We start from the raw sequence: 27,085 nt of genomic DNA on the forward strand, positions 1-27,085 counted from the left end.
CTCCCTCTCTCTCAAAATATTAGCAAAAATCAATTAACCAATAAGGAAACATTTCTCTGGTAGTACATGAGTAAATGAATGAATGAATAAGTAAATAAATAAATCTAAATAATAGTCAAATTGTGTATGTGTGTGTCTGTTTGTGATTTTTTTTTCTTTTTTCACGAGAACGGTTATAGATACCTACCTAACTCTTTTTGTGTTAGGTCGGGGTAAGTCCAGGGAATGCCAGAAAATTACCAAACAAAAATGTTGGAGTTGGTGCGCGACACTACGGTGCAGAATTGTCGGATACAGACACGCGAAAATGCCTGTTTGTGTGTTTGTTCGTGTCTTTGACGAGAACGGTAATAGATATCGACGTAATTCTTTTTGCATTAGGTCGAGGTAAGCCCAGGAAGTGTCAGAAAAAAAAAAAATGGCGATCGCGCACGACGTAACTGCGAGAAATTGTCGGAAATCGCAACACTCGAAAATATGAGGACTTCTTGGTCAGAATTGGTCATTGTGGGCTCAATAACGTATAGAAACAAAGGAATGGTGTTTGCAAACATTTTGTGGTGGAAAGATTACGTGTTGGTTCCGCAAATTTTTGCAGGCAAGCAGTGGTAAATAATAAAGAGATAAATAAAAAAAATAACAAAGTTCCCTGTTAGTTTAATTTAATGAAGAAAGTGATGAAACATTTTCTACTGTTACAAAAAATTTCTGTGTTACTGACGTAGGGAATATATAGTGTTGGTCGGGTTCGGTTACCAAAGAATCTACTGGATCTTTTAAAACCACAGGAGGCATACCACAGTTACCTACCGTTTAGTACTCTACAGTAGGTTATGGCTACTTATCCACCACACTACATCTCAAACAGAGTAGGATAGGATAGGCTTTTACTATTTTTACCTACGTTGTATGTTATGGCAGGTGTATGAGGGTTGGGAGTGCTAATTATATTGTTGCTGTTCTTCCTGGAGAAACTTTGTAAGGAAACCATCGCCACAATCATTCTGGCCAACCTATAATGCACGTCTGCACAGCGTGTTTCGCTACTACCTTTCCCCACCTCCCGGTACAATCCTAATCTATTTCACCCACTACTTTTCAACCATCCCACCCACTCCTCTCCACCCTCCCCACCATATTTCTGTCCCTCCTAAATCGAACCTCTAAGAGACACCTTTGACTTAAACGTCTACACTGTCTCTGTCAACGCTTACTTTTATGACGTATTTTGTGCTGTGTTCTTGCTGCTTCCAGACGATTCTTCTTAGATTAGAGAGAGAAATTAGGCTGTGAAGGGGTTGATAGAAACTGTTGTTCACACCGCCACTACAAAACTGTCTCTCCAATGGTTAATCGTTTGAACATAGCAAAGAATAAGCTGAAACACACGTCACCTTGGATAGGTGTACTCGTCCAGCCCTCCTGCTCACTTCTGTCCACCTGCCCCATCCACTTCTGCTCAGATGTGGTGAATATCATTACAGTGACTGTCTTAACTACCAGCCGACCTACAATACCCATATTCACAGGTTATACTTCCCCAATCGTGTCATGCCCCCCACCATCATCCCAACCCATCCTGCCCAAGTGTCTCGCTCACTTCACTCTGTTCTGAGTTACCTCAATCAATATCGTAAAAAAACGTTGCAGCGATGTGATTCATTTTTGTCCCAGGCCCTCACAAGGATGGCATGAGTCCATATATACTGATCCAAAACGACCTGGTAGAGAAGTGATATGTATCCACTTAAACAGTCCCAGATTTTTCACTTAGGTCTGGCCATGGCTAAAAAAAATACTAATATAACTGGGATGGACCTAAGCTGACCGAAGTGGATGTTACTGGATTTCAGTAGATCTGACTGGGCCTTAGTGGATGTGAAGACCGTGAGCAGACCTGGCTGGACCCGAGTATCTCTGAGTCCCTTCAACACAGTGATTTTTTTTTTTTTTTTCGTTTTACTCAGGTTACCATGAACGATTTAATGCAGCTTAGGAATACTGTATCTCTCGTGAAGTGGTAAATGAAGGCTGTCTCTAATCCATCCAGTTGGAAAAAAATCTCTCCTCATTCAGAAAAAAAAAAGAATGTCGGGAGAAAGCAAAAATTAAAAAAGGACGTCATCGAACTGACAGGTTTAACTGATCTGGCTGAACCTTAATTGATGCGGAGGACTTGAATGACCCTGTATGGCCTAAATAAGCCTAATTAGACTTGGACTGTCTTAAACTGACCTGAAATGACCTACTTATAGCCGGTCTGTTTTCTTCTAACAGAACTGGGCCACTCTCACAACCTGAATATTAAATCGCCGTTGCCTGAAATTCAGTGAACCTTAGTTATGAGGAAGGAATGAGTCTCCTTGATTACTAGTCAAAATTATCCTCCAATCTGACTATACCTTGCCATCAACTAAGATTAAAAGAGGCTACGGATGTTTGGCATAAGAAAACAAACCAATTATAGGTCAACATAGGTGTGAAGATCCTGACTGGAGCTATAATGGCATTGATAAACATGAGTGGGCTTAACTGGTCCTGAATGAATCTAACCCCATCTGAATGGTCCTGAAATGAACTAACAGAATCAGTTTTGACGGACATGGACCTGAAGTGACAAAAATGATCCTTAATTTACACTAAAGAGATTCCACATACCGAGTAAAGTATCGAAAATAAAACGGTACTTGACAGCTTATACACTGTTTCATAAAATATACAACATTAACACTCGCATAAATAGATAAGCGAGAGAATTATAGGCATACATGACAACAGATGAAGAAACAGGAACAAAAATGACCTCGAGACGGGGGAAAATGATTTGTTAACTACTGTTTTCTTTTCGCTTTAGTAAGCCTGCAAGAGCTTTGAAACGTGATCTTTATATCTGAAGTTGACTCAGATAAGGTAAATAGCTACCTGCCTACAGAAAATGAGATTTCTAAGTCAAGCCTTGCACTAACGAACAAAGAGAAACTGACAGACAGGCACGATAAAAAAAAAGAAAAATTACTCACTCCTTATGCTGACGATATAAAGAATACTAATAACAATGGACAAAAAAACTGGGAGAGAAGAGGAAACAGAAATAACAAGAGAGAAACTGAAACGTCAAGATTGTCCAAACCACAGCTTTCCCGCCCAGACACAGCTTTTCTTCGACGCCATCTTGATGACGTCATCTGTTTACCGTCCTCTCGTCTTGTCATCATCCTCGGGAATAACTCGATCACCAAGAGCCGGTTTCGCAGACAAACCTACAATCAATTCCTTTCCGTAATCCAGATATATTTTGCAAGGACAAAGAATGGAGAATACAAAAATCTTCCCATACCTCAGTTCTTGGAAAAACATCTCAGTTAGGAGAGAAAACTGTAAGATTAATTGTAAATCCAGGCCTAGCATCGTCTTGTGGTCTCCTAGGTGCAGAGAATCGAATCCTGTTGGCATCATAACGTAAAGGCTTCAATCATCTCACAAGACGTAGTTCAAGCAGATCACGGCGTAATAATATAATGCTCGCTGGCTGAGGTGATACCGTAACATTTCCTCCTAGCAGCTTCGTTTTCCACCTTACACCTTAATACTCTCCTGTATCTTATTGACCCAAGTTGTGTCATATTAAAGAAAAACTACAAATAACACAAGACAAACCAATGATGTATATTAATGAAAATGAATTACTAAGGAGGGGGTGTTACTAAATCTTTCTGTGCCCACAAGACTACGGAGTGACTTCAATCAAGAGACATTCTCTCTCTCTCTCTCTCTCTCTCTCTCATTTGTGTGTGTGTGTGTGTGTGTGTGTGTGTGTGTGTGTGTGTGTGTGTGTGTGTGTGTTCCAGAGCGAATGATAAGAGGGTAGGAAGTGTTGATGTGGATGTGGGTGTACACTGGGTGAGATGGGTATGATGTTGGGTAAATGGGTATGTGTGGTGTGTGGTATGTCAGTGTATGTATGAGTGACGGTATGGGGTGCATGTGTGTGGAGGGTGATAGGTGTGTGTGTGTGTGTGTGTGTGTGTGTGTGTGTGTGTGTGTGTGTGTGTGTGTGTGTGTGTGTGTGTGTGTTGCACGCTTTTATCCAGAGAGTGTGTTGTGCGTGCCTGTGAACTGTGCACGTGTACGGTGTGAATGGAGTGCGTGAGAGTGGGGGCGCCTGACACAATCTTCCTGGTGGAGTGTGACAAGTGGAGGAGGTGAAGTGGGTGGAGGGTGGAGTGGGTGGAGGGTGGAGTGATGGAGTGGTGGAATCGTCTATAGTATGCTTAACCCCTTAGCTTCGAGAACCTACAACCATGAGCAAAAGTTGGTAGGCACTTCTCTTCTGGCTGTGGCAATGAAAGGGATACATGAACTGCTCTTATGTGACAGCAAAATGAAGCACACAGCAAAAGAAAATATATAAACAAGGATACTGTATTGATTTTCTTTTTATTCGACACTCACAGGTTTTCTGACACAACTTCCTCAGAGATTTGCTTGTCCTATTTTACCTCCATATTCTCCCGTATGTCTTCAATGTCTTTTTATTATTGACAAAGCTTGAATAATGTCACAGAGAGAATATGAGCATGCTCAGGGAAGAAATAAGCTGGTAAGATTTTAAAACTGATGAAGATACGGTCAATTCACGTTTGCTTAGACGTTCCACAAATACCTCCGTGATTTCTTCTTTACTGGTTCTCGGCATCTGGGAAGTTAATTTCTTTAATGTCAACTGTTTTTTTGTTTTGTTTTGTTCGTTCTTGCTACCTTCGGACGTTTGTTATAGGAATTACTTCTATTGGTGAAGGGGTTAATGTAGGATATATTTAATCTCTGCAGTTCCAAAATCTCTGTCAAGCAAAACGTAAATGTTAGGAGGTAGCATGAATAGAGAAAATAAAAGACGGCATGGCAATGATGGGGTTAAGGTGTTGTATGCAGAAATAAACTGGTAAGAATGAAGTTCTAGGCAGCCACATAAGCAGACGAGAACTGCCCCTAATCTTCTCCCAGTCAAGCTGATTACAACAACGAACACCTTAATCGTAACCCACATAACTCAAACACTATAACTCAAACACTATTATTATCTGCTAAAAAAGCTTGATACACGTCTGAATAAATAAAGCCTAGACGGTGTACAATAACTGCATTGACGGGTAATTCTTTTGGCGGGGAGAAGACAAAGGACTAAGAAGAATACGGTCTGTAAAGGAATATATGCAGGCGAGAGAGAGAGGAAAAGCTAGCTGCGGCATCGGTCTTCTGGCTCCCCCTTTCAGACTCACCCATTGTTCTGCCTTACTGCGCTTCCTCCAGCCACACCGGTCAGCAGTATTCATAGTGCAGTGATTATAGAATGTTTTCTGTGTCTTTCGAGCAAACAACTTTCACGTTCCATTAATTTCCAGCATACAAATGTGAATACATTAGTAACTTCTTTTTCCCACGTCTCCTCCTGCCTCACCTCCACCAAACAATGATACTCATTCCATAATGTTTCTGTGCTTTCTCTGTCTTGAACAAACAACTTTCACTTTCCATATTTTTACTGTCTATAATCTGGTGTAGGTAAGTGAACGTACAGTACACCCCAACAAAAACTGTCGCCCCCCAGGTGGGCGAGGGACACGGAAATGGGGAAATTTCTCAGACATAGATGTACTGCGAAGCTGGTACCTCCGGTTGTGTGACATCCTGTATCATGCCGTATTATGTAATTCTTATCCAACAAAAAATTTACATCATTGAAAGGCACATACATCACAGTGATTTGATCATGCTACAGAATGCTATGTGAGCAAGTGGCGTGATGTGGGTATATATGAAGAAGTGTTGGACGTTAAGTATAAAGGTAATTTAAGATATAGTTGCTGTTATTGTGGCTCCAGGCTCGTCTGGACGTGAACCCAGTGGATTACAGGCTTAAGCTGCCCTTTGCCTGTAATCCACAATCATCCTCTCAGAGGACAGGGAGGGGCTCAGGGATGTTTGTAAGGCCGTGAGCTCTTTCATCTGGTTATATCAGTGCCACCACATGAAGGTGCCCCTCGCCAGCATGAATTCACGTCACAGTATGGATAAAAAGGAGGAAGGAGGTCTGGTATGGCCACAGACAGAGAATCAATACCAGAAGGACGAATATGGTGGATAAAACACATAAAGGTAGGGACGAAGGTAGAAGGAAACGTAGAAGGTCCGGCAGAGGAAGGTTTAACATGAGAAACTGCCGTCAGAAGGCAGGGTATGGATAATAATGAATCAAAAGAAATGACACAGGATGGTACTGTGAAAATCAGGCGTGTAAAGAGATACACATACGACAAGGGCTTTACACCAATTATGCATTTCTACCTCACGGGCGCAACGAGGGTAACATAATGAAGACGAAGCACGAAAGGTATCATCTGTTCTGGGGCTGAGAATGTTGGAGGTTTGGAGGTTAAGTGAATACAGACATCACTCACAAAATTAAGCAGTCTGTTGCTGGTACATCCTTATACTGTACAGCACTGTGTTGTATCTTCATTCTCCTACAGTATGTCTGGATTTTTCTACATAATCTCTCTTGTCTATCTGTCTATGTATCTTTCTGTCTATCTGTCTGTCTATATGAGAGGTGTTATTTATTAAACACTGGATTCATTTTTATTCTGGATTAGGCAGAGGGAAACCGAGGTGTATAGTAAATTCAGAAACTTTGGGGAAAATTGCTCACTCTACCCTATTTTTGTGCATAATGTGTGCCTTTATCGACAAGGAAAGGCAGAGCATCCCTATAATTTGTCGCCATTCCATCTAAATAACATCTTTTTCAGCTGCCTAAGTAACAGGAGTGAAGAAAGCGTGTCAGGTGGGTGGGGACGGGAGCGCTTGTTGTGACAGACATTAGGCAGATGTCGAAATTATAGGAAGTTCTGGAGCTTCATGGAACGGGGAGGCGGAGGGAGAAAGTGAAGCGCCTGGCCGTGTGACAACCGTTGATGGTGCGGCCTGAGAATACTGGGCAAAAGGTATTTATTCTCGCTGGTTAAGTTAGACTAGGTTAGGATAAGTTACATTAGGTTAGAATAAGTTAGATTTGTTTAGGCTAGGTGGAAGGAAAACTGAAGTGAGTGTCAATAAGGCCAGTACACAAGTCGGTTAGAAAAGATTACGTTAGGTTAGGTTAGGAGAAGGGGCAGAATGAAATGCCTGATCATGTGGTATCCCCTTGGCGGCGGGAACTGAGGGTGGGGGCGTCTCTGAGATCGATATTGATAGTTTCGGCACTAATACCCACCGACCACACTGAATACATGTTAGGCCTGTCTCATTAGTGCGGGTGTTTGTGTGATTGTCGATGGGTCTTGTGGACAAACAATGTAGAGTTTCTTAGTGAACTTTAAGTATTCTAAATGTCCCCTGACCCCGCCTACGATTAAACTCGCTTCTTTCCAAATTTCAAACACTTTCTCTAAGTACTTCACTACGGCCTGAGCAACCCGAGGACGCGTTTTGATTAGCTTCTTACTGTCCTCTAACGATTTATTTCACTTAGGATAAATTTTTTGAAGTGAGGGGTTGGATATAGTTTTAACCCCCTGAGCCCCCGGAGAATGCCTTTTTATTTAATTCTTGGCATCTCCTGATTATTTCATTCAGCTTAGGGTTGAGTCTTCGAACTGCAGGCGATAGACTCAACCCTAATAAACCCTTTCAGTACGAGACGCCTTCCCAAACTGAACAAAACTGGTTGGTAGGAGCAGGAATAAACAAAATAAGAGGTCATCCGAATTGAAGAAGTTAAGTAATTCCTTCACCACCAAGGCTGGTATTCTCGTCGGTTAAGGAAGCTCCCTAACACCTCTTCCTAACCGATTTATTTTGCTCATCACTCCTTGCCGTTCTCATCTCTGTTACTTAAATGATTCTAATATCACCATACCCGGCATAAATAACGAACAAAAGATATTAACCAGCCATATCCAAAAATGGGCAAGGATGAGCTGTTGGGGAGCTTTCGGAATCACCAAGAGTACGAGTTCAAAGGGCTCTCCTAGCTGAGTAAAATCGACTGATGGCAGCAAGGGAATCTACAGAAAAGATGTCATAGTGGTGAAGAGAAAATACTACTATCTTACACACCATTTTACCAATATTAAGTCGGAACTGATAAGACATTCTGCTCTAACAATTTCTCTCTCTCTCTCTCTCTCTCTCTCTCTCTCTCTCTCCCTCTCTCTCTCTCCCTCTCTCTCGCTGCCACCATAAGATTTTATTTCGCTTAGGCGAGATTTTTCAGCTTAGCAGGGGTATATACAGCTTTCTTAAACCCTTCATTATCTGAATAAATCCATCGAGTAGTAACACAAATAAAATGCAAAAAAATACGTCATCAGATTAAATGGATAAATTACGATAAACTTCACTCCACTCGTAACTTTTCTTCGAGTTGATATTGCTAATTGGAAAGCATAATTGGTAAGTAAAAATATTGTATGAATGATTTGCTTGTGAGAGGGAACGACAATGATTCTGAATGATGAGTGGATATGTAGCCTGTATTACTGGGGTTCTTACTAGGTGTCTTCTGTTTCTGCTTTCCCTTCCATTTCTTTTCAGGATCTTGCCTCCTCCTCCTCCATTTGTTCTTGGGATATTGTGTTACGATGGTTGAGGATTGCTACGACCACGCTGCTGCTGCGAATGATGATGATGGTGACGAAAATGATGATGATGATGATGATGACGATGGTATACCGTGTTTTGGGCTTATTTCCAAAGGCTGGCAGGTGGAAAGTTGCTGAAAAAAAAACGACAATATTAAATCCTCGTCACTCCATGCAGTGAAAGTGAAACCGAAGAAAAAAATAGAGCCCAGCACGTGTCCCCCCCTCTCACCGTCACACAGTAAGTCATGGTAGAGGCCTTTGTCAACAGCCTACGGAAGAAATGGAAGTGATGGGGTTTGGTGGAAGGGTATATAGCGTGGCGCTAATCGTTGTCCACCGCCATCACCATCCCCGCTCGTCGACTCTCGTTATGGACGCTCGTCTTTTACTTGCCGTGAGTGTGTTTGGCATTTGTTTCTACTTTATACTCCATGAATTTGGTCTGTTTGGTAGTCTGTGTAAAGCGTGTCTGAATCATCATCATCATCATCATCGTCATCCTGCCTCTTTTTCCTTCCTGCAGGTGAGGTAAGGTAGGGTTCGACTAAAAGGGGAAAGAAAGAATATGAGAGAAAAAACTAGTCATTATAACTGAAAAAAAAAAAAGATGTGCAGATGTTTAGGCCTGTAAGGTGATGTCACGATTCCTGGGGCTTGATTTGTAACTGAATGAGTGCCTGGTCCATTTCAGTGGGCATACTATTGAGAGTTCTCCCTCTCTCGTGATGCCTCTTCTCTTGCTGTCTGTACCCTTCCTCACTCCATGCTTGGGTGGGAAAAAGAGGACATGATGATGTTGATGATGATGATGGTGATGATGATGATAAGGAGGAGGATCATGTTGGTGATGATTGTCAGAACAGTCACTGACATAATGAAATCTCGGTGAGTTCTGTTTTGGAGCTCATAATTAATTGCGTTGTGGAATTTACATCTCATTTGCACCACCTTTTTCTTTACTCTTTAGTATTAAAAATTATACGATTTTGGAGCAAGAATTCATACAGGCGATTTGTTTGTGGCCACCCCAAATGGGACTGAGGCGTCTGGCAATAGATAGATAGATAGTCTCTTTCTTTTTTCAACAAATGAAACTCTTCACACTGAAAAAGGTTACGGAGGCTCACAAGTAAATAAATAATCATCAACTTTCACGACTCTCATCTTCACCATTTCACGCCACCAATACAGGATAGATGGAAATGGCGAGCGAGAGTGTGACTATGAGATACATGGAAGAGAAACAATTACAAGAAATGTTTTGAGATGAATAAGAAAGAGTGAAATATTTATAGAGATGTACTGTAGCTAACACGGATTACAACCCTTTTCAATCTGACTGTTGACGGAACGAGGTCTGTTTAACAAGCTCAGTATCTTTGCACGGATCTCTTGGTCTGTGAGGTGGAGCATTGTTTTTTTCGAAGCGTTGGCCAGTGAGTGAATGAATAGATGGCCCGAGTTTCCGCTAATACTTTTCCTCGTGTTGTTTTTTCCTGTTACTAGTTCTGGATCGCTCCCACTCCATCTGTTAGTGGGAAATAACGCTGCGGTGATCTACGAATTTTCCTCTGTGTGGGTTCAGGAAAAATTTAAAACTTACTGTTCATGTGTCTTACTTCCTCTCTCCATGACGTATTTTTCTTCTATTATGGCTATTGGACAGACGAATTTTTTGCCTTTTAAGATCCCCAGTATTGACGGGGTTAAAGAGGGCAATATCTTACCCCCTCCAGCTCCAGAACTCTCCTCTAAGCTGAGTAAAATCACCCGGCAGTAAGAAAATAATAATCCAAATTCGTCATAGGGCTCTACTGTTTGAAAAGCCTCTCCAAAGCTGAAAAGAGTCGTCTGGAGATAAAAATATTAAAGCGAATAGAACACCATGATGGTAATTAAAGGAGTGGTATATAAATAAAGAAGAATGTACTGTACACGTGCACTAGGTTGAAAATAGGTTGATGATGATGATGATGAATGAATGAAAAAGGATATATGGGTAAAATGACGATAACGATGATAACAATGATGATGGGTGAATGGACAGACGGATACGCTGACGATGATGATGATGATAACTAGGATGATGATGATGAGGACAAGGAGGAATGATGATGATGATGATGATGATGATGAAGTCCTTTTATGCCCGTATTATTAAAACGCAGAAAGCAACGATGTAAGCAAGTCCCCATCTTTCGACAGTCATTTATTAAACACCTGTATTTGTTAGATGCGTTCAGCCTGTATCTCACATTACAAAGTGCATTTAATACTGAGGACAGAAATGCCAGATGTATTTATCGTCCTAATACGATTCTAAAATTACTGTAAAAATATTGGGAGCTTGTTCTTTTTACGTTCTCGGTTTAATAATACAGTTTTAGTTCCTAACTCTTTCAGTGCGGTGACATTTTTTCGTTATTCTTGCCACTTCCAACCGATTTTACTTTACCTACGAAAGACTTACCGCACTTAGGTTTATGTAAGCTGTCTCTAATCCATCTAGTTCAAAAAGTCTTTCCTTAGTTGAATAAAAGAGCTTGGAAGTAGCAGTGTTGAAATAAGGCATATGTTACCGAACTTAAAGAGGCTTATATTTAAAAAGGAACGTCTATGCACCAGGTTGTAGGTGCAGCAGTGGTGGCGGTGGGGTGCGGCCAGCGATTTAACACCGGCACCGGGACGTATTCCTTCACCTACCAGACCCCCAACGGACAGTCCAGGCAGGAGTCAGGCACACAGAACAACGGACAAATCACACAGGGAGGATGGAGGTGAGTGCTGAGAAGAATACAAAAGACTGAGCAATGCTTCATCTCTTCTGCTTCTCATTTTCCTTTGCTGGGTAATAGGCTACTGCCAAGCTAAGAGAGGCTTGGTGTGTTTCTCTGCCCTAATATTTCGCCTTATGTAATTCTCACTTTCTTCAGCTGGTTAAAAATACTAATGTGAGAGGCTTGGTATGTCTCTGTCCAAATATTTTCACCCTTCCTGTTTCTCACTTTCTTGTGTGGCTAATATTCCTAGGCTGAGAGAGTCTTAGTGTTTCTCTGCCTGTATGAGTACATGATAAATTTTGATAAGATGCGTCAGGGAGGAGAGTGGAAGGCATGCTTTAGATGTGAAGTAGACGCAGATGAATAACAGACCAACTTTTGTCCCTGACTGTTCTGTACAACTATGAATAATACTCTTTCCTACTGACCATATATCCCAACACCTGCCTGAAAGAAATCGTAGCCAGAGCTTCACATCGAACAAAGACCTGCCAATTATTATTATCATGGTGGTACTTGTAGGTTTTGCTAGCCCAGGAGAGAAGCCGTTCATGATTATACTGTTCTGCATTTGGTTTAGCAGAGCTTCGATACAATCACCTTAAGACTTGAGGATCGGTCATCGTTCCTTATGGCTCCCTGATGACAACTTCCCTCCCACCAGCAATAGGGGAAGGAGAACAGATAACGACTCGCCCAACAATAGCCTGCAACTGGGCGCCTGGATGTAAACAAACTACCGCATTTCTCGTTCTAGGGAGTTTAGGAAGGAAACGAAAATGCCTGTTTACCTGAATCACCCTTATGCAGCTAATTGCCATAGAAAATATTATTCTTCTCTTTCGTCATGCAGTAAATAAGGTGCAAACCATGCGAGGTGTTCGTTGGCTAGATTTTAACCACTTCACTGCAAACACGTCTTCATTTTATTTCATATTATTATTGCTATCTTTAAACAGTTTCATTCGGCTTGTAAGAGGTTTTTTTTACTAGAGGGGTTAGGTACAGACTTCAGTAACCCATTGATTATAATGTCCCCTAACTTTTTGTACACTTTATTCTTATTAGCTGTGAGACATTTTTCACAGTGGTGGTGGAGGGACTCTTGAAGGTTGTATCCTACTCTTACCATGGTTTAAAAAAAAATTTCTCCTTAAATGAATAAAATGAAAGTAATAAGAACATAAAAAAGAAAAAAAAAGACTCATCATGCCGAAAATGGTTACGGTTATTTTTTTGTACTCTAAATGTTTAAAAAGTTGCCTTTAGAAATCTTAACTATCACCAGACGATTTCATTTACCTTAGATATGGTTTTATATCCTCTATGAGTTAGCTTATTCAGCCCTAGTACGTTGTTTATGATTTTGTCTTGCCACCAGGAGACAATTTTATTCAGCTCAGGGTAGTTCCCAAGGAGAGTACAATTTAATAAAATCTGTATCTAATCCCTCTAGTTTGATATGTCAATCCTTGAAAAAAAAGAGCTATATAATTTGTGGTGACATTCAGAGTACAACTTACAAATAGGTTTCCTGTAAATGAAGGCCTTTTTTTTTTTTTTTTTTTTTTTTTTAATCCTAGGAAGAATAAGGGACGCAGAACAATTACTCTCTCGTTTCTTTGTCCTTCCAGCAAAAGACAGGTCTTAGTTAGGACATTTTTCCCTATAGACAAAGACTCGATCTTTATTCAGCATGTTGGGAAAAAGTTAATGAAGGCTGGAACGAACTCCCCCATTTTGAAAGCCTCTCCTAAGCTGAATATAATCGTTTGGGGGTAACAAAATTAAAATAGATATATAAATACATAAAAAACGTTATCGTATTGCAGGGGTGAGTTAATAAATCAGGTCTGTCCAGCGCGGTGTTTTATTACTCGGACCAAAACAAAATAGGAACCGACGAATGATCATTGGTGGATGGAGAGATAAACATGACGGGCTTCACTGTGTTATTGACTTGCCTGCCAACGAGCTGATATTTAACCCACAAGCGGTATGTAGACATTTTTGTGTGTGGACGAATTAAATAACTAGGCAGGTGATCTGGAGCAGAGAATGAATGAGATCTGAATGAATGAATGAAATCTGAATGAATGAATGCATGTAAGACCTGTTTTGGGAGGCTCTGTTGAGTGTGCTACTTCAATGTTTTCCCTTTCCTGCTTCTAGATTCCTCCCTCACCATATATTAATGGAAAATAGGGTTGGAATGATGGAGGATAATGGATGGATGGTTTACAGACATTTCAGGCTCACCGTTACGGACATTTTCAGGATGGTGTCGCAGTGGCTTGACTCTCCATTTTTTTTTTTTTTTTTTGTGTCCTCTGTGGCATTTTTCCCTGCAAGAGTTAAACAATTATTTATGATAAAACAACAAGACACGTTTGCAAATTGCTCACTGTATGAAGTTTATTTCTAAACGGAAGTTATGCAGTTAATGGCTGTAAAATGAACTGCGATAATGCATACTAAATGATAAGACTTAGACTGTCTTCAGTAGGTTCAAGAACAGGAATATTTTTGAATCCCCCCTTTGACAAATGCTGGATCCGCTCTTGAGTCGTTGTTGAATTCCCCTGTTTTTTGTGTTCCAGGTGCTGCAGAGGGGCGCCTTCACGTGGTGACACCGAAATAACTGGGCGGCTCCACTGCTCACTTATACAAACGTCCCACAGTTCCTTCTCTACCGCCCGAAAGGAGGTTGGTAGACTGGACTAAATGAGGAAATTCAGCCTACAGCCCAACGGGTCCACGTCCGGATGAGCCTGGGATTGCAGCCAGCTACCACTACAGTACTACTACTACTACTGCTACTATTACTACTACTATTTCTATACTACTACTACTATTCTACTGCTACTACTACTCCTATCTGTGTTGCAGGTACACTTCCCCTGAGGGTGTGTCTGTGGATATCACCTTCGTCGCAGACCATAGCGGATACCACCCCAGGGGCGCCGTCCTCCCTGTGGCTCCACCCCTCCCGTATCAGCGCTCGGGGAACTAGACCACTCACAGCACGTTTGAAGATTTCCTAACACCTCTTTCTTAGCGATTTATTGCGAACAGTGCACGGATCCAGGGACGATGTTCTCCCTTTGGCTTCAGCTCTCAGTACCAAGTGCTTCGGGAACTACTGTAGACTACACACACATATCTTCTACTAAAGTTTTTTCACCTTAACTTGGCGCAGATTTTGGCCCTTTGAAATTCACGTAGCTCAGTGATAGAAGAAAGACAGCGCATCGGCTCTATATCCTTTACACAGCACTTCTTCGTAACTAACGCTATGTTCTTGTGATAATCTCTTGTTATAGCTAAACATTCAGCATTGCGATGTTAATTTTAGGCAAAGTTAATACGAAATTTGAATAAGAGCTCGTACTGAGAAAGTATGTTTTAAACTTTACGAGCAGACATATCATCCATACCGTATTTTATCTTGTTTATGCAGGAAGATCAAGATATATTGCAAGAGTCTTCAGTTTAGTTTCCTCATCTTTCCTACAATAAGAAATCTTAGTTACGACATGGAACTAATTATGGTGGTTTTTGAATCCGCGTCCTTGCCTGAGTCACACCACCACTATCGTATTATAAGTGGTATGGATATTTCGTAACGCCTCTTTCACTGTTATTTGTTCTGCACATTACACCTCAGTATGCTCTTGTATGTTATTCACGCAAACTGTATCGATGTTAAAGTGATATTCATGGCACAAAAGATGGCGCTAATGTATTAAATGCAAAATAAATTGCTAAGGAAAAGATGTTACGGTGCCTCTCATGCCACTCGGAATACTCTTACATCATTATGTCAGTATCATTTACATATACATCTATCTATCTATCTATCTCTATCAGTCTATCTATCTATCAGCCTATCTATCTATCTATCTGTCTGTCTGTCTATACACACGCGCAAGAGAATAAAATAGCTAAAGAAGAAGTGGTACGAAGTTTTCTGTTTCAGTGAGAAGACAGTCCTTAAACCTTATTACGGCGCCGCCACTAAAGTTATCCCATATGTAGGTACAGTTGCTCCAGAACAAGTACTTCAACCTTTTCCGTCCTCATGCTTGGAAACAGTGAAAGAAACGTTGGTATATTACTCCTCAGAATCTTCTGCCTTCTGATTTTACTCACATAGCATAAAGCAGGGAGTTTACAAAAGAAATATCAAAAGACGCGATCAGAAACAGGGCTATTTGTGAAACCATAGTCACTTTGGCAAAGATAATTTTTGGAGATGAGTGTCACAGTATATTCTCATGGTAAAAGAAATAATATTTTCAAATCAGCAACGAATCAGTTATAAATCATGTATCGACTTTCTTTGCCTGCAGTATTTTGCTCTTATGATTCTCTTCAGAGTTCAGGAATTAGAAATTTGGGTTATTTCTGTGTCGCAAAAGATGTGTGCTGGTAACACATCTATGCATAATAAAAGTGTTAACTTGCCATCAAACTATCACTATCCTCAAACTATTATTATCCTGATGAACTGAAACTTTATTACTTTGTTTACTGTTTGCTCTGAAGATTATGGAAGGTAAACTAGAGGGGCACTCAGTGGAGCGCAACTCTCCGACAAGGGCAACGTAATTCCCAAACCATTCTTCATAGTTGGTTAGGTTTTCATGTCACTGATTAGGGTTTCGCAAAAAAGTGTTTTCCGGATCCAGAATCAGTAATACGATCCGGATCGGTCCCAAAAGTTAATCGATTGTTCCCTCGGATATGAACTATTTACCCACCAAATTTGATCCAAATCTCTCTTTTAGTTTTTGAGTAATCCTGCCAACAAATAAACAAACAAGGAAACAAACAAACAGGAATGAAAACATACTCTCCTTATCGGAGAGAATAATGTCAGGAAATCACAGTAACTCCCGCTGAAAGGTCTTAACTTTATCGGTCTGTCGGGTCTCTCTTGATATAGAAATCTCGTGTTGGTTGGTTGAGAGAGAGAGAGAGAGAGAGAGAGAGAGAGATGTAAAAAGTGTGTGTGTGTGTGTGTGTGTGTGTGTGTGTGTGTGTGTGTGTGTGTGTGTGTGTGTGTGTGTGTGTGTGTGTGTGTACTTACCTAATTGTACTTACATAATTGTATCTTTACAGGAATGAGTCAAGCTCGTACTGTCCCGTGTCTTAAACCATATTTATCGTACATATCCTTAAATTTGTGAATTGTTTTGGCACACACTATTTCATTCGGTAGTGCATTCCATTGATCAATTGCTCTGTTTGGGAAACTCAATTTCCTTACGTCTTTATCACCTCTCTTCTTATGCAGTTTTTTGCGGTGTCCTCTTGCTGATGCTTCCCCATATGTTAAGTAATCATTTATGTCTATTTTCTCCTTCCCTGATATGCATTTATATAGCATTATAATGTCATCTCTTTTCCTTCTCTCCTGTAGTGTTGGTAGATTCAGTTTATTTAGTCTTTCTTCGTAGCTTAGATCCCTTAAGTTTGGTATCCATCTTGTAGCGGCCCTTTGAACTTTTTCAATCTTGTCTATGTGTTTTTTGAGATAAGGACTCCAGACTACTGATGCATACTCCAGGTTGGTCTAATGAATGATGTTATTATCCTTCTTAGCATGTCTTCATTTATGTATGTGAATGCTATTCTCATATTTGCAAGCAGTGTATACATGTTCTGTACCTTCTCGCTGATGTGGTCAGCCGGAGATAGTGTGTGTGTGTGTGTGTGTGTAGAAAGAATGAGTGCATGTGCAGGGACAATAAGTGTGAGCAATAGAGAGGGTGGGGTACAGGAAGAGTAAAACTGCGTGAATCAAAGCGTGTGAGGAAGAGGAAGAAATGAGTGAGCGAGATTTTAGTCCACTCCCACCGTTGCCTCAGAATGTATAGCGTGTCCGTGTGTCTATGTAGCAATTTTACATGAAGAACCATAATTACCCACATGCATCGCCGCGTGAGGGCGTGGCGGGGACTGGATATATACTGGGGAGACGACACATTCCAGCCACACTCACCACTTGCACCCACCACAACCACACCTCCTCCAGCGCTTGATTCCACCCTCGCCATGATTGCTCGACTTCCCTTCGTTGTCGTGAGTTTTGCCACGAAGCCGACACAGTTCTAGTTGATGAACATGTTGGATCTATATAATATTTTGAATAATAAGTTCTTTCTGATACTGTGGTCAACATTTTTGTATGAAGCTACGGGAGTCCACAGTTGAAAGTATGGGACGTATTCAAGTAGGCACGACTGTTAATGTTGTTATTTTAGCTATCCAACGATACGGGTAGGTCCACTGTAGCTTAACTAATTTCCGAGATAAACGAGCTTTGATGTTCAGTTTGGTCATTTTTGGCTGTTTTCAGCAATATGGTAGCGAGTTTTTATACCTACGTCACATCTCTTACATTTTCTTAAACTTTCCAACTATGTGCCTAAGTCAACTGTAGCTTTTAATGTCTCCCAAGACAACAATTTTCGTGTTTAATTTAGTGATTCTTGGCCTTTTTTCAGCGACGGGGTGAATTTTGAGAAAAGTCCCTGAACTAACTGCTATTGCTCTCTCGTGAGCTTTCAAACGATGTGCGTAGATCTGATGTAGTTTTAATAGCTTCTAATACAGCATAGATTTGGTGCTGTACTTTAACATATTCCTACATATTTAATAATGTTTTCGACCAATTCGCTCCCTCAAACAATTAAGATATTAATTTTTACTTGTTTGTTAATTTTATATTATGGCACTACTCCACTGCTGGCATATCAGTAAAACCTCGGTCACTCATACGCGACTCAAGGCCCGACCGCGGCGCAACTCAAGGTCGTAACGGCTTTTGTCATCAGTCGTCCTTTGATTCTCCGACAAAGCCCGGACTCTGGAGGGCGGTCGTGAGCCGCTGGGACGACTCCTCGAGCCTCACGAATTGTCAAAAATCAGGTCACAGTTGCATCGTAGTCGGGAGTGCTGTAGGTCAGTCCTGAAGCAGTCTTAGTTCAATTGGATGCGTCGTGATGCGTTCGTTGCGTGTCAGCGTGCAGTCGCTGACAAAAAAGCCGTTACGACTGTGTAACGAGTCACCAACCACGATCAGACCGCAACCAGACCCCAAGCTGACCATGCAACACATTTTGACAGTCCAGAAGGCGATTCGGAATCATGGTTCACGGCCACGTGACAACTGCAAGCAGACCACAAGCAGACCACACGACATGGGCTAGGACCAATCCCAGATTGTGCAAGGAGTGCGCCAAGAGTCTTGGCGGGAAACCGGGCGCGGTCGGTGATCTGGCAACACTGGTCACACATGGCAACTGCATGCCGGCGAGCAAGCGGCGTATAAAGTGCGAGAGGCCCGCGCTTGCCATCATGGGGGGGTCGGCAGGGGGTTGGGGGATGCTGGGGGGAGTTGTTGTGCATTCCTCAAACATGTCACGCAGTTGTGTTGCATTCTTGGGCGGTCGTGGCTGACAAAAATCCGTTAAAATGTCAAATTTGAAGACTCGTTGCTCCGTTGCCCCATGGTTGTCTCGCGGTCGCCTCGTGGTCGCCTTGGGGTCACCTCGCAGTCGCCTTGTGATCTGGCCGCGTTCTTGAGGACGTCAAGACCAATTGTGAGGCAGTCATGAGCAGATTAGATTCAGGGCCATTCGGGAGGCGTGGGAGCCAACTAGGACACGACCTTGCGTGACGCCACGGTCGGGCCATGAGTCGCGTATGTTTGACAGGGGCTTAAGAGATGATTAACCATATCTCGTTACTGTTATATAATGTGTCCTGGTATTGCAGAACTGTCCTTTCATTACTTCATTATCAGCCCAGTCCTGACACTCCTCCCACTTTCCTGACACAGGTGCTGGCCATGACCACCCTGGTGCTGGTGGCTGCTGAACAACGCTCTGGTTACGGTGCGGGAAGCGGTGGCGGCGGCAACTTCGCGACCATCGTGAAGGACGATAGGAACCAGAACGCCTACGGGGAGTACAGTTTCCAGTACGAGACCAGTGACGGTACCGTACGTCAGGAGTCCGGTGCACAGAAGGATGGACAGACCTCACAGGGCGGCTGGAGGTGAGTTGGTATGATGTGGTTGTGTTCACTGAGGGTATCCAAGTGTGTACGGACACTAGTACAATTAACTTACAAGTTATAATACAAGATGGCCAGTAAACAGAGCTGCACTTGAAACTCACGTGGCAGTATCTTCGGTGTTGCAGGGACGGCTTTGTCTGATGGTGTGGACGTGGGTGTGGTGGTGAGAGTACGAAATTCATAAATGATGCAGGACTGACATTCATAACGTTGACTAAGCCGTTCCCGCAACACACGAAAAATCATCGGGCGGAGAGGAAGAGGAGCGTTCTATATGGATCACTCTATAATGAATCTAAATATGATTAGGCGAAAAACGAAATTTCAGAAATCATTAATCATCAAAACCTATGTGAATTGGAAATAAAAATTAAAACTGTCTCCGCAAACGTATAAGAACAAACTCTATTTTCATTTTTTTTTGTCTACTGCCAGACGTTTTGAGGTAAATTAGGAGAAATCTAACGAACTATAGATGTCAGAAACTATAGGTCTGTGTACTGTTTGTCGGGATGCCTCGCGTGAAGGGTGGTATTGACAGAAAGATCCCGACTCCAGCAGCATGCATGTCCCTATTCAACAACGACACCGTTCCCCACCACACGACTCTCTCCCCTTTATCTGTTTTTCCTTTTTCCTCCTTCTGTTCTTCGTTTATCTCTCTCCCTCTTCCACCCACGCTGCATTCTCGCAATCTCTCAGTCTGCATATTTTCTATACTCTTTTTCGATCAAACCAGCGCATTACTTGTTATGTGTCCCATTATATCATTTCCCACAATTCTTTCTGACTCGGTTCACTCTTCCACCCGTCTCTCCACGCCACTTCATTTGCACTTCTGATGCATTTTCATCATCCCACACACAGGATTAATGTCTCTCATGCACTGTTCATTTTGCACTATTATTTGTATTTGTTGGAGGCAGTGTCCCGTCATGTAATGCTCTCCTTACTCCCATACTCACCTTACTGTATTGCTATAATTCTCAACGTCCCTACTACATTCCTTTCCTGTTGCTCCCTCTCGTTCGTTTCACTCTCATTTTTGCTATCCTTGCATACAATGATACTTAAAGTTTTGATCACACACAGAGATATTACTTACTTCTTTAGTCTCACTTTCGTTCTTCTTTTACTCTATAAAACACCATTACTCAGATTTTGCCTACATTTGCTATATAAAAAAAAAAAAAAAAAAAAAAACTTCAGACTTTATCAGGTCATTCCTCTGCCAGACTTTCCATATTTATTGTTCGTCTCCCTCAACTTTAGCACTGGATAACCTGCAAACTGAACGGCAGATGGATAAATACCATCTCATTTAACTTCTAAACCTCCGGGGACGATTTCTGTACATTAATTTGCTTAAAGAAAGACGATTTTACAGTCAGAAATGTGCCGAGGTCTGAATATTAACATTAATAAGATAAATCTTTATGAAGAGTTGTTCTTCCAATTCCATATTTTCTTAATGTGAATGAGGTGAAGAGGCAAATGATCATTCACTCACCATCCAAGGCCCGGAATCCTACTGACTAGTTCTGCCTCTGTCGTGCTTTTATCATTGCTTTCTGGATTCTACCACGCCTCAATCCACGGGTAAGAAAAAGAGGTCGGTATGATGATGATGATGATGATGATGATGATGACGATGATGACGATGATGACGATGACAATAACCAAGGATTCTGTATGTGTCAGGTACACGTCTCCTGGTGGTAAGCAAGTGGAGATCAGCTTCGTGGCGGACTACGGTGGCTACCAACCCAGCGGCAACGTGCTGCCAGTGGCCCCACCCCTGCCCTACCAACGAACACAGCAGTTTGTACACTAACAGGCCTCTCTCAGTCACCCACCAAAGCTTCTGTGTATGAGAGTTTGTACACTAGGTGGCCTGCACTCGTACATCAAAGATTCTCTGTGTGCTCTTTAGACCTCACCCACGGCAGTTTGTGCCCTGGACATTGGACACTGTTTTCTTCAGATCTTTCACACACCAGTTTGTATATGAGCCCTGTTCTCTCGCATATCAAGGACCCTGTACAAGTTTATATATAGCAGACTGTACACTACTCTCTCTCTTGGTTCTACACACAGCATTTTATACACTAGCGGCTCGCTCCCTTTCTGTCTGTTTGTCGGTCTGTCTCATCAAGCCTTGTACACAAACGCAAAAACATCGGTATATCTATAGAATTGTTCTTCGGACACCTTCACATCAGTATATACAAAGAATTATTTTTTGGACACCTTCACATCAGTATATACACAGAATTATTTTTAGGACACCTTCAGTTCCAAGACGTTTTTTGTAATAATGCCTGCTGCCTCTAGAGCATTTTAACTCATCCCAGGAGAACCTCAGACAGTAAAGAAATATTGGAAAAAAATAGTTCTAGTCCCCTGGCAGCAAATGTTCTGTTCCGAGGCAGATGAAACCGGCTGGGAGTGGCAGGAAGGAAATGGAAAAACAAAATAGGTCTTTGTAGTAAAGGTTGATGCTTTCGTTTTAAATCTCTTCATTACCATTTTTTTTTTTTTTTTTTGAGTCGGTTTACCACCAGACGACTTTATTCAGCTTAACCTATTAGTGTCCATTTTACTGGAAGGGTACTTACCGCTCTCCTTCCGCTTATCTACTCATAGTCTCGAGGATCATTAGGTCCGTACCCTGGGTTGAAGTCTTTATTAATTTTTAAAAAATGCCAAATCCCGTCATGTTTTAAAGACCCCAGGCACCATCTGGATATAAAGGCCTCTGGCGGCGAAACGGTTAATGAAGACTTTATCTAATCCCTCCCATGCGAAAAGTCTCCCGTTAGCTGAATAAAAATCTTCTAATGACAGCAGGAGTGAACTACAGAAGACGTCGCCATACTGAAGGTGTTAATTACTGCTCTAATCAAACCCGTCATTTACTGCGAATCACTCCATTACCATACCTCTATAATGAACAATGAGGAAATATTAACTTTCCTCGTAAGTATTCTGTTATCCTCTCATTTCTTTCGATTTTATTTAGGTTAAGAGAGAGATCTTTAAAGGGAGAGGTTAGATCCCGTTTTCATTAACCCTTGCTTTATAAGAGGACTTTACGGAACTGAATAAAATCATCGGGTGGTATAGAGAATATAATGTAAAAATATGTCATTGTCGACAGGGTGATAACGGATGATCCAGGAAATGCGTGTAAGAAACTGTAAGGGGTTATTTCTGGGCTAACTTTGAGAACATGACAAATCGACATAGGTCCAGTTCTCACCTGCTGCGGAGCTACAGTTACTGACGTCCTTATGGGTGAAAATTGTCGCCCTTATAATTCACACACACACACACACACACACACACACACACACACACACACACACACACACACACACACACACACACACACATTAAGTATTCAATTATAGCTCCGTAACTGCTGAAAATGAACACACGTTGAGATAGCATTCTTTTTACTCACAGCCCAAGAGAAGCCTTCCGAAGTTTCTCATCTATTTTCCGGGACGCCCTGTATGTGCTAAGGCAATATCTGGTAAAGATCTTAATTAGGACATTTTTCGATTATACAGGGTGGGTTAAGAGTATGGAAACACAGAGGACAGGAAACATCACAGGAAATCCTCAACGCGACTTCCATCCTTATAGTCACAGAATTTTGACTCATCCTGTATTTGAGGTGATGCTACTGTTGAATTTACTGTTGTAGAATCTGTTGTGTTCTTTTTCTTATAATTTTCAGTTTATTCTAGCTACCTACGAACGATTTTATTCATTTTCGAACAGAGCTCTCGAAATGAACGGGATAACCTCTCCAATCTGATGTCGCATTTTTTCATTCTTCCTTCCATCAGACGATTGTATTCAGTTTTGGGCAGACCTCTAGCAGCGACGGGGTTAATGAAGCCTGTCTCTAACTCCTCCGGTTCGAAAAGCCCCTCCAAAGCTGAAAAAAATCGCGTGGTGAAAAAAAAAGAAAAACAAAAAAGCATAATTACACCATCAGACAGAAGGGTTAAGGGAAGGAGAGTTTTGCATCTTTAAATAACAGGTCGTTTCTAGGCTGTATAAAATCGTCTGTAGCGGGACTGAAAGAGAATAAGCGTCATGGTTGAGAATGGGATTATTTTTTTTCATTCATTAGTTTTTCCTTCCTCTGTTCTGTTATTAAAGAAAAAAAATGAGCACTGCTGTATGTACATCGCAGTTTGTACTTCCATAAACAGTATTAACTTGTATAATCTGCATTACAGGTATATTATAATACAAGGGCTACTGTTGTTATAGTCCGAGGAATTATACCCGCGTAATGAAATGATATCTACATGCTGAAATGCGCGACAATACAATTATACATATAAATCCAAACTAAACTAGTGTACTGAAATCATATCCACATTCTGAAATCATTACAGTCATACTCATACTGAAAATAAACCCACATATTAATTATATACCCACATTTTGAAGTCATATCCACATACTGAAGTCAAACCCATATACTGAAATTACATACACCTTTAAATGATTTCCACAGCCATTCTGCACAAGCACAGATTATGATGTGGGTAGAATCCACTCATATGATCATTTCGCGCACTTCAGACAAGACACAGTGTTTTATAATTTTAAAAGTGTATGTTCTGGTCAGTGTGTAAGTTAGTGGTAGCTGGCTCTACCCAAATGTTTAGAGAATAAAGTTTTGCAGAGGAATTTTTTAGTCTATCCTGTCCCCAGTTTCCTTGGTATATACTTATGCATTTATACAAAACTGTTAACTCTTGCCTTGGTCGTAGATATAAGAGGCATAAGAGGACTGGTGAGGTGAGGGCACTGGAATCAAGAGGAAAAGAAGGCTACAGAAGAGGGAGGATGTGTTAGCAAGAACATCAAAAACTAAACTAAACTAAAATAAATCCGTTCGTCGCCTGTCAAACGCCATCGTATTCCCCAGTGACTATTTTGCCGTACAAAGTAAAAAGAAAATAGTCTGGACATTTACAAAAGGCCAATTGTGTATGCAAAGTTTCACAGTCAAAAGTGGCCCAGTTATTGAGATATGACGTCTATAACCTGCTATGTGCCCGGGTGTGCTGGAGGAGCGTTGATGTATGGGACTGATAGGTACTAGCTGGGACAATGGGGTGTATTGGAGGTGTTGATGTATGGGACTGGTAGATATTTGCTGGGACAATGGCGCTTATTAAAAGTGTTGATGCATGGGGCTGATAGATATAGGCTGTGTACAATGAGGTTTCTTAAAGATACAGTATTGATATATGGGACTGGTAGCTATTTGCTGGGACAGTGGGGTTTATTAAAGGTGTTGATGTATGGGACTGATAGATATTGGCTGGTTTAATAAAAGCGGGTTGATTTTCAGACGCTTTCTCCGATGCACTGTTTTCAACATACACTTATGTGGATTTTGGGCGGGCTCATAAATAGGGCAAGGAGGCTTCACGTCCAAGGGTGGACTGGCGTCCATAGCCTGTCGCACTGGGGGAGACGGGGGGGAGGACGGGTGATGCGGGAAATGAGAGGGAGGAGGGGTGCTGCAGGAGATGAAGGAAGGGGGATGCTGCGGGAAATGAGGGGGACCTATTACCTTGAAAATCAATATTGAGCGTTTATTGTGTGTACAAAGGAGTCGATGCAAAGATGGCCATTGACCATAGGGACTGTGCTCACAAGCTGAGATGCACAGCGCGAATCCGTCAATAGCAGCCACTAAAACCATTTTATCTTCACTATACTAGGTGACAAAGGGTGACAAATAATTCCAAACAATAACTATTTCTCACACATGGCTCGTCTCTTCATCTGATCATTTACAAAACTATACAAAAAAATCGTACCATCTCAGAAATATCATAAAAAAAAAAAAATCACTCAACTCTGTATACAGCAGTACAGTTTTTAAGAGCAATACGAACTTTCTACATAATAAGGTCAGGCAAAACGCAAAAAGTATAGGTTGGAACTGAGATGGGGGTAAAATCTGGAAGGCAGTGATGAATATATGAGGTTACATTTTTACGGTGGCTGTATTATCGTTAGCTTTTGAAATTTCGTTACCTCAGCGATTGATTTTTCATATTATACGTTTCCATCAATTTTTTGACGTTATTGACGCAAAGTATATCGGCATATTACTAGAGAATATTACTGTGCAGCATAAAGAATAAATCGCCAAGGAAGACGTGGTGCGGAGTCTCCCATTCCAACGATGGCAGAGGATGTGTGGCGTCGTGTGATGACCTCCAAGAATAGGATGCCTTCTATATTTTGAGCCATATTTTAAGTGGTTTTGGACACTTCGCTGCTCCTCTTTTCAAGCGATTTATTTTGCATATTACATCTTAGTATCCTACTGCCTGTCACGGGTGGAAAGTACGTCGATAATAGAAAGATATAAATAACATAAAATATAAGTAAAATAGTCGCTAAGGACGATTTATTATGAAGCCTCCTTTGCCACGTAAAATTCAAGCCTAGTCTTGCTGCCGCCAGATGATTGTACTCAGCTTAGGGGAGACTTCTGACGGTGAAGGGTTGGGAAAAGCTGCAAGCTGCTTTTAGCGCAATAGCGTCCTTTGTATTTAGTCTTCCTTCTGCCAGATTATTTTATTCAGCTTAGGATCTCTATGAGGCTAGTAGTGATGAGGATAGCCGTGTGTGTGTGTGTGTGTGTGTGTGTGTGTGTGTGTGTGTGTGTGTGTGTGTGTGTGTGTGTGTGTGTGTGTGTGTGTGTGTGTGTGTGTGTGTGTGTGTGTGTGTGTGTGTTCTTCCCATTTCATGCAAACAAGAATGAACCAGAGGCCGTCTCCGCAATAACAGTCCCTCCCAAAGAAAGAGTAACAAAAAAAGGTCAAATCACCATTACTCACTTCGAGATGCCTGGACACATTACATTCAAAGACTGGGGTCATAGGCAATGCATGGGAGAGGCACACTAAGGAAAATGCTTCCAGATTTGACCAGTTGTGTACATGAAGGACTGAGCGCACTGATTAACTCTTGCATTAAAGAAAAGGAATACAAACAGAGACTCCAGAACAGCAGTGACCAGAAAAGTAGCTATAAGACAGAGACTCAACACTGCAGCAAAGACAGAAAGGCTAACGAATCAGTGAGAGGAGGGGAGTTGATGTGAAGAAGAGCTTTTGATTCCACTCCCCCTGGGTATACTACGTGTGGTAAGACTCGACGTATGTGACTGGCATTCCACCCAGGGATGAATAAGGTCCTTGTGTATAATCAAGAATATAATAAAATACAAAACGAAGAGAATTAAAACTATTGCTGTTTCTTTAAGCCTTGACTAGCCACGATGACAGTGCCTCTTGAAGCGATTACACTAGGGTATACAGTACATGAGTTTTGCAATGCCTTCAGTAACGTAGATGGGAGAGGTGTTCATGGACAATTTCTCTCCACCTCCCTCGTCTGTAATGAAAGTATATACAGTATATATAATATAAAGGACCTATTTCTATCTAGCCATCTATCTCTCTGTCCATCTATCTATCTAACTCCGGCCTATTTTACATCAGTATCAAACAGTAT

At 41.5% G+C, this 27,085-nt stretch overlaps 2 protein-coding genes across 2 annotated transcripts; both read left to right on the top strand.

Annotated features, from left to right (window-relative positions):
• The first annotated feature begins 11,261 nt into the window (after window positions 1-11,261).
• On the top strand, window positions 11,262-14,438 carry LOC145400428 (pupal cuticle protein 20-like). The gene is made up of 2 exons (XM_080272942.1): window positions 11,262-11,422; window positions 14,315-14,438. Exons 1-2 carry the CDS (start codon window positions 11,262-11,264, stop codon window positions 14,436-14,438), a joined length of 285 nt encoding a protein of 94 aa, XP_080129068.1.
• Window positions 14,439-18,942: 4,504 nt separating this feature from the next.
• Window positions 18,943-21,347, top strand: LOC145400429 (cuticle protein AMP1A-like). Its single transcript, XM_080272943.1, has 3 exons — window positions 18,943-19,035; window positions 19,275-19,492; window positions 21,215-21,347. The coding sequence occupies exons 1-3, from the start codon at window positions 18,943-18,945 to the stop codon at window positions 21,345-21,347; spliced, it is 444 nt and encodes a 147-aa protein (XP_080129069.1).
• The last annotated feature ends 5,738 nt before the right edge of the window (window positions 21,348-27,085 follow it).

This window comes from Coenobita brevimanus, chromosome 52 (genome assembly GCF_032717465.1).
Source record: "Coenobita brevimanus isolate Jiangsu-jjx chromosome 52, ASM3271746v2, whole genome shotgun sequence".
NCBI lineage: Eukaryota > Metazoa > Arthropoda > Malacostraca > Decapoda > Coenobitidae > Coenobita > Coenobita brevimanus.